The sequence below is a fragment of the Ascidiella aspersa genome, chromosome 6 (assembly GCF_963924565.1).
Source record: "Ascidiella aspersa chromosome 6, kaAscAspe10.2, whole genome shotgun sequence".
Taxonomy (NCBI): domain Eukaryota; kingdom Metazoa; phylum Chordata; class Ascidiacea; order Phlebobranchia; family Ascidiidae; genus Ascidiella; species Ascidiella aspersa.
In genome coordinates this window covers 5,239,994-5,251,873 of record NC_139452.1, presented here as the reverse complement: position 1 = coordinate 5,251,873, position 11,880 = coordinate 5,239,994, and the positions used below count along the sequence as shown (strand labels likewise).

The 11,880-nt window shown below is 31.3% G+C and overlaps 1 protein-coding gene across 1 annotated transcript; it reads right to left on the bottom strand.

Moving 5' to 3' along the window:
- Positions 1-2,338: 2,338 nt before the first annotated feature.
- LOC146139315 (uncharacterized) lies at positions 2,339-11,633 on the bottom strand. Its single transcript, XM_083392397.1, has 19 exons — positions 10,465-11,633; positions 9,946-10,160; positions 8,936-9,067; positions 8,569-8,724; positions 8,379-8,438; positions 7,991-8,222; positions 7,556-7,743; positions 7,302-7,373; positions 7,020-7,217; positions 6,807-6,878; positions 6,040-6,243; positions 5,854-5,925; positions 5,354-5,554; positions 5,061-5,120; positions 4,748-4,933; positions 4,519-4,587; positions 3,931-4,119; positions 3,477-3,548; positions 2,339-2,602 (listed from the first exon to the last, which is right to left on the bottom strand). Exons 2-19 carry the CDS (start codon positions 10,147-10,149, stop codon positions 2,339-2,341), a joined length of 2,631 nt encoding a protein of 876 aa, XP_083248523.1. The 5' UTR covers positions 10,150-10,160; positions 10,465-11,633.
- Between the last annotated feature and the right edge of the window lie 247 nt (positions 11,634-11,880).

Below are 11,880 nucleotides of genomic sequence, written 5' to 3'. Positions count from 1 at the left end.
CGCGATATTTAAATAAAATCAATTAGAACAATAACGCTCGATTGTGGTATTTTTATTCCTATTTATTAACTTTACTGTCTAAACACCCTAACTAAACACCATCACCATTTATTAAATGAAATAAACAGTACGTAGGCCAAATCTGTCATTTTCGAAAGAAAACGTTTTGACGTATTAGCGTTACAAATTTCCCTACTCTCACTAATTGATGTGGGATTATCTCTTTGTCAATTTCCAGAGTTATTTCAGTAACTTTATTTCACCTGTAATTCGGCCTCAACCAGGGTTTGATTTAGATTCTTATCTGCTTCATTCGCGTATTTATTCTGCAACACACTAGCCCCGCTAACAACACAAACATTTAAGCAAAGTGCCGCTTGCAATCTCTGCCAGGGTTTAGGTTTAGCTTGGCCACTAACCGTCCAATAATTTGGCGTGTTTGCACACAGCGCGTTGGGTACACAGCCTTTTGTTTGGCAAAATTCGCAGTCGCCCGTCGACACATTAAACTTGTAGATCGGAATGTGTTCGGAAAGATATTTTTTAGTTTTTGCATAACTTTTGCTAATTCTAAAAAACAAACAATTGTATTAAAAAGGTTTATTTCCTTTGAAAATTTTACCGTAATCAAGTAATTGAGTGTTACCTTACCCTTAATCTGAGATAGCTGTGTCGCTCCCACCAATATTCGCACAAATATGCTTGCCGTAGTTTTTTTACGAGTAACCTGTATTATATAGCTGTGTCGCTCCCACCAATATTCGCACAAATATGCTTGCTGTAGTTTTTTTACGAGTAACCTGTAGTCATTTTGAAATGACTTAAGTCCAAGTTAAGTCTTTTTGAATAGATAGCAATTCATAATAGGAGCCAATTCCAAGTCAAGTCCCTGTCATGAAACGTTAACTATTAAAATTGGTAAACTTGTTCGATTATGAGTAATAAGTTAACTCAAAATAAAAAAAACTCAACATATGGCAACCAATTGTTTTATTTGCAAAAAGTGACATAAATTACTCAATTTTATTAAAAAAATGTATTTTAAAAAACAGTGAATTAAGTGAACTTAACAGTGACTTAAGTGCACACTTAAATGCAAAATGGCCGAAACCAGGGGATTTTTAAACGTGAAAAGCAAACTAACTTTAGGAAGAATGAAATAAAATATGAGATATCCCTAAAGAAAAATCTCGTGCCTCGTTCATTCATTTTCGTTGAATAACGTGCCCTAAAACTTTAAAACAAAGCATTGGTTATTGCAAACCGACAGGAATAGTAGAATACGTCGAAGTTAGTAAAATACCGCCGAGCGATCTGTACGCTACGGCTGGTAACTTAGCTTGGATTAAAAAAAAAAGGTTTTGCTTGGCCTAAAAGCCTTACATACTTGACCTTTTTACCTAATTCGCTAACCTCGGTAATTAATTCGACGAAATTAATAAATCATTAGCCAGATTATAAAATATGTGACGAAGCATGTCTGTACATTGGATTGAATTATTGCGTTTGCTGCACCAAATGCCACGAAGAGGATTCCGATTTGATCATTTTTTTCTATTTAATTTTTGAACAAATTAAAATAAAACAAGTAAAAAACGTGGCCATAGTTAACGCTCAACATATTCGCGATCACTCTTTATAATAAAACGTTTACCTCTTATTTTTACTCGAATATTCGATCGCAATAAAGTGGCCATAACTTGTATTGCTCTATAAGCTATGCTCGTTTTAAGCGCAGCTATGTGTAGAAATGAGGTTATGCTATAAGTATGTGAATAAAACATAGAGTTCACGTTTTTAAAGACACGTTAAAACTGACAATAGGACATGTACCGTAGCCTACGACTTTACAACCTGGGGTAACAAATAACATAGAAAAGTGCAACTAAGGTCCGCGGTTCTGTGCTGGTGAAAACTTTGAATGAAACGGGTTATACACAATAGTTAAACTTAAAAGTGCAATATTGTACCAACTTTTACATAAAATATTGTAAAACGGATTTTTTTAAGTCGGCTTAACAAAGGTTTCGACAAACCCACACAAGCCCGGAAACCAATGATTCTCAAACAGTGCGCCACGGAACAGTAGTGAACTTCAAAAGATTGTTAAGTGTGCCGTGAAACTCTTCTTTGAAAATTACAAGCATGTGAGACCTAATTCACACTAATCATTCAAAAATCTCAAGATATCAATCAGTTGCTTTGACGTGTATTAAAGCGATTGTCAAGTTATGATACTTTTGTTTTGTGGAAGTGTTCGTGATTATTTTTATATATTTGTTAGTGTGTCGGAAGCTAAAATAGTTCAAAGAACCACTGCGTTACACCCATCGCTGGTTCAACGCTTGAAGAATTTCATAAGTTTCGCAAACAGCCCTTCCGACACTTTGATTTCCTTTTGCTTGGTTTGGGTTCGCATCCAGATATCTTCGCCTTCCTTATTTTCTTCTTCCATCTCCCTAAATGCTTTTTCGAGGGAGACGTTAAGCTCATCTGGAGGCTGCAGTCCAGTATTGGAATGCCATTGGTCGAAAATTTGCCCTTTTAGCCTTTCGTGTTGTCTCAGTAGAGATGCTGGTCGTACGTATATTCCTTCGGTAATCTAGAAAATATATTTTAAAATTTAAACGACCGCTTTTTGAACCCTTGAGTTGCAAAGCTCTTTTTGAGAAACTTCCTTTTGACGCAGCTGTTTTAATTTGTTTTGTTTTTTCTTGTTTTAAACAGGCGCAAGGTGTTGGTTTTTTATTACATTTTGATTTCTTCTCTTGAAAATTAATTTTAAGTTTAAGAAGTTTGCCAATTTGTTTTATTTTAGGTGATTGCAATAAACCTATTTTTGCTTAATTCTTCATACCGGAAGTCTCATCATATTTTAGGTCTCACTATGAAAATCATTATCTTTAATATCCTTATTCTGTTTCTTTAATACAATGGTTACATTCAAATAATCACAAGCAGCGCTTTTAGCACTTTGCTGCTCTGTGAAAATGTTTTTCAAGCCCAATAATTGTCAAGCCATAAAACAGTTAAAAATGTGTGGCAGTTCAAGACATAAGCTTGTTTCTCACGTTGAACGGTTACATTGAAACGCTCATATCAAGTATTTAGGTATCTGTTTTGCCGGTAAAAGGTTAAATGTTTATTTTAATGTGTTACGCTATTCATATTACTTTTATGTAATAAAATAGCTGCGCTTTAGGCCGTTAAATTAGTCAAATATATATGGATAAATGGAGTTTAAGGGTGTTAAACATATTTGTTAATACAACGAGGTTTTAGTTTAATTATTTTAATGAAGATACAATAAAACAAAACACTTAACTTTGTTTTAAACAAACCAAAATCATCCCAAACATATTTGATTGTATACAAGCTATACCGTGTCCTATTTATAATAATCCGAACTAGTGGCCTTAAATCAACACACGTTTTTATGTTTGTATACGGTTTTAATTTTTTTTTTGCAGATATACCTGTTTCATATCTTTTAAGTAGGTTATTACCGCTTCCTTTATTGCAACTTGTTGTGCTTCTTCCTTTCTTTTCTGTGTGATTATGAAGACAAAATTACACACAGTTGTTACATTATTAAAAAGATTCTTTAATATCTTAATATAAAACTTTCCTTCAACACTTTTTTACTACTTACAACTCAGAGCAAGTGCGATACTTTTTTGAAGACACATTCTAATATTTGACAATATTTAATAGCTGATAATTCTATTTCGATTTAGTAGCCTATTCTTTTTTAAAAGTGGTAATACCACAAATTAAAAAAGTTGTTTTTTTACTCGTATTCGTTTTAGCTCCTTCGAATGACCTTTTCATTGTTCTATATTGTATATTACTGTGTTGAATAGTTCATGCGGTAAATATTATTATCACATGTCGAGCCCTCCCAGTAAAAAATGACAGTAAGAATTATACCCTCTCATCTTCTCGTGCTTTCAGTATTCCATTGTAATCAATGGAAATTTCTTCTCTAAGCTCTTGCAGCCATTTATCTGTTGAACCATTATTTTCCAATATTTTTTTTCTTAGGCTTTCTTGAGACTCCTCCAAACACCTTTGATGGAGTTTTTTTATACTTTCATCTCTGGTCATCACTGCTGTAACCTTAAAGAAAGTAAAAAAAAACTTTAGGCCCTTACCCATATCTTAAAAACAAAAAAATGGTATTACCATCACTGACATGTCAGCTATGAAGAATCACTATAAAATCTGAACTTATTGTTTTCATAAATTTAATATTTTTATGTTGTGGATTTAAACAAAATAAATCATGAAAAACGTCATAATGAACTGTGAATTATATCTACTGTAATTACCTACGATAATAAATCGTATTTTCCCTATAGGCATATATATAGAGAGTCTAAAAGACTAAAATTAGGTTTTGTCTGCTTAAGGGTGTTTCAAAATGGATTTGAGTTGCCAAGTAATAATGCACATATACCTGCCCTAAGACTTAAGCACTTTAATGTGATCCTTAATTATAGATAAAGAAGTTCATACCCTCATTTGGTCTTTGTACAGTTTAAGAGCCTCCATTTTATATTTGCTGCATGTTTCGACATCCAATTCCTATTTCAACAATAAAATTTAACTGCATAGTTATCCAACAAGTTCACTACCGTACAAGGTCATGTAATGGATTTTATCATAACGTAAACAGTATGTCAGTTTACAATTAAAAACTCATTACAATTGTAGCATAAGTATAACTACAAATAGAATATAAAACCTTAAGTGTTCTTTCATATGACTTGAAATATTGCCCTGCATCTTGCTCAAGAGTTTGCTGACACTCAAGTTTAGTTGTTTCATCACAATGCAGAAGCATTTTTTGCAAGCCAAATCTGGCATTTCGCAGGGAGTTGTCATGGCATTCCTTTAGAAGCTTTAAACTCTGTTGTCCTTTTCCTAGTTTCTTTAAAAACACAAAGGTTTTGACTAGATGTATTCATCACAATACAAACTGCGATTAAAAAAAAACAGCAAAAACTTTAAAAGAAATTGTATTTTGAACAGGATCTTATTTAAAAAAAACAACGTACTTGCTTTAGCTCGTTCATATATGTAATTTTTGAGGCACCAACCGCTTGAAAGGAAAGAATCTATAAAATGCAATATTTAGTGTTTAACAAAATTACTGCCAATTTTTAGAAATAATAACATAAACACACAGCATGCATGTTTGTTTTCTAGGTATGAAGTAAACATTTCTTTCTACGGAATTTTGTTTCATCACACTTTTTGAATCAAATAATTAGCCTACATTGTACGAGTAGAATATCTGTGCACAACTTACAAACACCACAAAAATAATTTGAAAGTCATTCGATCTTACCTTGTATTTTTCATTATTGTCATAAAAATTGTTCTGCTCTTTTAAAAGATCATTTTGTAAATGATTTCTAATGTCAGTTGCTATCTGTGGATTTGGTTGGTCAACACTTAGATTGCTATCAAATGCTGAAAAGGCAGATTTGAGTGCATTTTCAAGAATCGTGGACAGTTTCTCTTTATCAACATATTTTCCATTCGTTTTCTGCAATCGTTTTACGGTATTGTTAAGTTTAAATGACGTGTTTAACTGAACAGTTGGATATATTTCTATTTGGCCTTAAATAAAATAAAATAAAGTTTTTTTCTGCATTTTGTAAACAAATATTTAAAAAAGTCTCACGCACTCAAATTTTATAAATAAATAAAAAGTATGTACTATAATAGCTCAACTACCCAGAAAACTAAACTAAAATTAAAAATACTTTCTATTCTTTTTTTACTTTTCTAAAATAATAGCCTATGTTCTATAATATTACCAACAAATCACAATATAAGACCTACATAATTCACTTCTTCTATATATCTTTGCTTGGCAACATCTGCTTGGCACCTAAGTCTTGTTTGATATTTGTCCTGTAAAAATATATTTACATTTAATTAGATATTTATTACGTTTTATAAGGTCATTAATTTGGTTACACGTATTTGGTTTATACGAACAGAAATTAGAAAAATATAACTCCAGACCTTTGACTTTCCGTTTAATTCTTTGTGAATATGGTAGACTCTGTTTAAAGAAGTAGAAAGTTCATCTTCACACTGTTTAACAAGGTTTGGATCGCTTGTTCCGCTGTTGAATTTTTTAATGCAATCATCCTTGGTTCTTGTTTTAAACTTCCTAAATATTTCCTTTAAAGATTCATCCTCCAAAAAATCAACTTCTGATGTTTTCTGTTAAAATACACATAAATATACGCAGGAATCCTGTTATATAGATTGAATAGATTGTTGTTGTTTTAACAAGAACCACGTACATTTTTAGATGCAATATCTAGTGTTGTTATGACTTGAGTCAATAATTGAACTTAAGTGCACTTAGGTCAATGTTTTTAAATGACTTTACTTGGACTTAAGTTAGTTTGCTAAAAAACTTGGGTTAAAATTAGGCGTGTTCTTTAAAAAAACATTTCATAAATTTTGATTATTTTTCATCTATATTTGCTTAAAGTAATTTGCTTGCTGTATATATTGCGTTTATAATCTTTTTTGTTTGGTTATTCTCACATTCACACGCAACTTTTTTTCATTTTAATATTTTATTTTTGTCAATGACTTAAAGTTGACTTGTTCCCGTATTTAATTGGACTAGGACTTGACTTGTTAGTTTTTGCAAAAATCTTGAATTGGACTGGGAATTATGTCATGTTAAATAACTGATTTGCAACACCTGCAGTATCTCTTTTGGCATGCTGAACTACAGAAAAAATAAAAATAAAACATAATGCAAGCTATACCTGTTCCAACAAAATTTTTAAACTTGTCATCAAGTCAGCAATAAACTCTTTGCATTCAAACATGTGAGATATCTAAGAAATAAGTAAATCAAATAAGACGTGTAGTTATTTTTAGAAATTACTGTAGATAACTGAGATTTGGATAAACAGTGGTAAAGTAACTGCCTTACTTTTGAGTGACTAACATGTTTTGAATTAACAAGCAGGAAATACCTCATATTGTAGGTTTGTGTTCCGAAACATACTAAACTCCTTGTTCAACCTTCTCTCAAGTTTAATTTTGTATTTTTGTGAAGCGTTTTCTCCTCCCATCTTGCGTCGTTTATGGAATAACACCATTACATCTTGTTTTATTTTATTGCTTTGCTTAATTAATTCAGCATCAGGAATATGTTTTCTTTGTTTTCGGATCTTTAAAAAAGTACTGAATTCTAGCATTTCAATTTTAAATAAAAAAATAAAATTAACCTATAATGTACAAGCAGGTTTTCCTACCTTCCCCATTTCCTGTTTATAAGTTCTCAAACTTTGTCTCATAGCATTCAACCAATAGGCAGTGATAGTCGCCTACAGATAATATTGAAGGATTACCAAAGGTCAACAAGATTTATATTATTTTTTGAATGGAAAACAACTGAATAGGTTATATAAAAGCTTTGTTTAAAACCATTGTAAAAAACGCTTTAGCATTAATGTAGAACAAAATAGTATCATTAAATGGCAAGAAACTGATACACTTGATGTTTTACCTGAAACAAGTGTTCAGCCTCCGGTATATATATGTCTTTAGTAAGTTGGTTCATGTAGGAAATTGTATAGTTAAGTAGATCAACCCCAGTGACTTCTTTCCCATTTACTTTCTTAATTGGAATGTTAGGATCATAAAAAATGTAATCCATTAAAACTTGAACCTCGTCCAGAAACTCTTTTCCTATTTCTAATAAAAAAATATGTAGGTTTACATGTAACTATAACTAAATGATTACTATGTCATCCACATAAAAAGGCCTAATTTACCAGGTAATTAAATTAAAGGTCAGAATAAAAGTTTATTACTTATTAAAAGGAAAACAAAATAGAATTTTTTTTATTTAAAGGTTTAAAAAAGTTTCCTTGAAATTAAAGATATAAAATCTGAAGTAAATTAGTAATAATCCTTAAAAATGAAATAATATGCGCCCTACCGCTCAATTTACAAGGCCCTTTTGTTTTTCCCCTGTTTCGTATTGCTTTATTTGGTTCAGGCATCAAAAAACATTCTTTGTTCTCAAACGAAGTTTTTATAGAATTTGTGATGTTTCCAATTTCTTTCTCTTTCCCAGAAGAAAGAACAACTTCTTTAAGATATTTTCTCCCAGACTCAAGACCAACATTCACATCATCATCAGACCAATCACGAATCAAGAAGAAAAGAAACTAAATTTATGCATATTTAATAGTTTTATCTTTCTTAACATAATATGATTAGTTTCAGATAATGTTTACTGTGCAGTGCAAGTTGCTCACATAAGGAAAAAATAACTAAATAATAATATAGGTTAGTGGTATGATTAGTACCAAGAGGAAGGTTACCTGGAATGCTGTTATATCATCATTTTCTTCTTGAGCTAATTTTCCGAATTCTGTAAATAACTGATACAACATGTTAGGTTTTATTCGTCTGAACTATGCTTTGCAAAAATTAATATGCATTGCAAAATCTTTATTTAGTCTCAGGGAGTTAATTAAAAGTTGCATTACACAATTTGTTATGAAATATCACCTGTAATGCCTGTAAGTCATTGTTGGATACAATTTGTGAAAGGTTGTAGATTTGCATTGAACTTATTAAAGTACTAAGTGCAAACACCAAGGAATTTCCACGCATTGAAGTACTCATGTCAAAAGTACCTTGGGTGTCCATCAAAAGAATAGCCACCTGTAAAAAATTAAAATTACTTTCTTTTTTAATTTTGCATTCGACAAAATAAACATATTTAGTTTAATCGTATTATGTAGGTAAATTAAATTCCATAGCATCTGCTTAAAAATTTTTATATTTTGTTGTCATTACATTATATTTTCCTTATCTTAGCCGTGTTAAATCATGTCTGTTTTTCGATTCAATTAGATTGATTCACACTTTAGACCTGTTTTCCATTGATATTAACCACAAAAGGTTCAGTCCAAATTAAGATTCCTTGGGTGTCCCTTTCTCTTCCACCTCTCCAAGGAAATCCTTTGTCCAATAACTTTTCAAGGTCATTTTTCCATTTTTCATTCTGCAATACATTGCCTAGTTTTTGTAAATTTGTAGCACTGTAGCTCTAACTTCTAGAATTTCGTTGGACATGCACTAGTTGGGTAGGTATATACATATGTTTCAAAAACTGAAATATTTTATCCAAAAGTAACTAATTGGCAATATTATTTGAAATTAAGCCTTAAAACATTTTTTATCATGAAACAAGGATATTGTATTTTTTAAATCCTTTTTTTAAATGATTTCAAAGTTTCTTCACTATACTTCTATGCCAGTCATTTTATAAGTTTTTCCAAGCAAAATCATGAAAAAATATTAACAGTGTTATAAAGTATTTTTAACTGACTTTAATGTTGGTCTAATTTTTTTTACAAAATGCAAATTCAGATTTAAGCCATTGACCTTATAGTTATAATCATCATTTAGTCAAATAACTACGTCAAAGATACATATTTTTTTTTTTTAAGTATTTTAATCAATGACTTTACTTAAGTCACTGTTTTGAAATAGCAAAACATAAGTGGAAAATATGTGGGTGCTTTTGTGGAACTAGACTTGCTCTTACTTAAGTCCTTTGTAGACTTGAATTGGACTTATTAAGGCAAATGACTTTTGTTGATATTCACTGTTTAACTTTAATACATTTTCGGTGCAATCAATAACTTGGAATTGAACTTGACTTTAATTATTCTGTAAGTAACTTCAATGGAACTTACGTTTTTAGGAATTTCATTCTAATAACAGTGCTTAAGGCAAAGTTTTATCTTTATCTAAAAAACTTAAGTCAAGTGATTCCACTTAAATACTAGTCGTTTGAAAAGTATAATCACTTAATTCGCTGTAAGATTAAAAAGTAAACATATTAAAAAATTTTCGATTAGAAAAATAAATCTTTACCCGACCATTCCAAAGGTATTGAAGGAATAAATTCAAAATAAAGGACTTTCCTTTTCTGAATGGACCAGCAACTGAGTAAAGCGCTATAGGGGTTTCTGCTACTTCTGGTTGTGTCAACACCATTTCCAAAACTTCTTCATTTAAAACATACAGGCCGTCTTCATGTTTTGTAAGAATCTGTGCGGCGTGCGGTGGATCCAGCATTTTTAGAAGGCCTTTCAAAAAAACAGGTTAAATTGTTACACGTTCATACGTAATTTAATGCGTAATTTTTCTTGTAAAGGTCTCGTCTGGATATGATAGCTTTAAATAGCAAATGATTTTACATGCTTATAATGATGATAAAAGCCCACACAGAAGAACGAAGCATTTTAACGTTTAACATTAATTTGTAATCAATTTCAAGATATTTTCAAGTCTATTTTACAAAATATAGAATAACAATTCTACTTCTAAAGTTATAATACAGCTTTTTTGGAATTTTTTCAACAATTGTTTTTCAAATAAAACTGAACTTACCTGATGTAATTACAATCCACGTATGCCTTTCAAAAAAATCCTTTTCACATAGGTCCTTTAACCAACGTGAATAAAAATCAAGATTTTACTCACTATAAAAATTACAAGGTGATCATCAATTTACAACTTCACTGTGGGGTCGTTTTACAATGTACACTAAATTAATTGTTCTGAGCAAACACGCGAACTTCCCGTAATAAAATACGCCCCTGACGCGGTAAATCAAGAGCTAGATTTAAACGCTAACTTAAACTACACGAAAAATAGGATCTATTTTATAAATGCACTTAAGCTTATGAGTATATTTGAAACTAGAATTAGTCCCACAGGCCAACGAAAACAGCTTTAGAGGTTTTGTTCAGCTGTTAATCGATGCTTGCTTTGACCTATTCCAAAGGCTATACAGCCTGGAAAATACTGATAATTTGCTAGGAATGTGTACCCATGGTGGTTTTACTTTTTGAGAGCGTTTTTGCAATGCAAAGTACTTCAGTTAACGACGGCGAGTCGTCTAAAGGTTAAATTCCCATCTTTCACAGACAATGAAGGACTTGTTAGCATGTAACGGTAAATTCGTCCTGTAAAGTTCGAGCTAACGGCAAAATATTGACTCACGCGTAAAAAGGCTGTTGGATTTATCGTTAGATAGATAGATAGATAGATATGTTTATTGTTAGGGAAGTAGATTCCCAGGGAGCAGCGAAAGACCGTTAGGTCATCAAAGTCAGCCGCTCCCTGACCGTAATATTATCAGAATACATGTACAGGTACGGCAAATTAAATCATTAAAAAACAATTAAATACAATGAAACAACATAATTTTGGCCACATTAGTGGCTGCTATAACAGTGAACAACCTTTGTGGAAAAACAAAACAAAAAGAGGTACAAACAAACAGCAAAAAACAAAAGGGCAACGGTGCAAAACAAGCGACAGAAGGGGCACAATTTGTGAATGGCACCTTTGCCATACAATACAATAATTACAATGATAACTAAATACAATACAATGATAACAATACAATAAAACACGAACAAGGGTATAACAAACAGAAACAAAAATATAACAATGCAACGGAATGGAGCGGGGACGATACAACAGCCAAAAAACTAAATAAACAACTAATACAGGCACGATAGAGAAGGTTCCGTAAGCGACTAAGCGTGACGGTTGCTAGGCTGCGTTTACCATGTTTTTTTGGACCACGTAGTTTTGGTTACCAAAAGCTAGCCAACACGCTAGCTAAACGAAGAAATTTCAAAGGCAAAAAAAACATATTTAGCCTCATTTTTTTAGAAAAAAAATTTTACCACAACAATAAGAATGATCTATATTTACAAAATAAAAATTAAAAAATTAAAAATTAAAAAAAATATTAATATTCAAAATTAATATTCGCAACAATTTTTAATAAAA

Coding starts and splice junctions, on each gene's coding strand:
- LOC146139315 (XM_083392397.1), bottom strand. CDS start 10,149: ATGCTGGATCCACCGCACGCCGCACAGATTCTTACAAAACATGAAGAC. Junction 7,374..7,555: donor AGGCTGAACACTTGTTTCAG/GTAAAACATCAA, acceptor TATTATCTGTAG/GCGACTATCACTGCCTATTG. Junction 4,588..4,747: donor CATATGAAAGAACACTTAAG/GTTTTATATTCT, acceptor TTGTTGAAATAG/GAATTGGATGTCGAAACATG.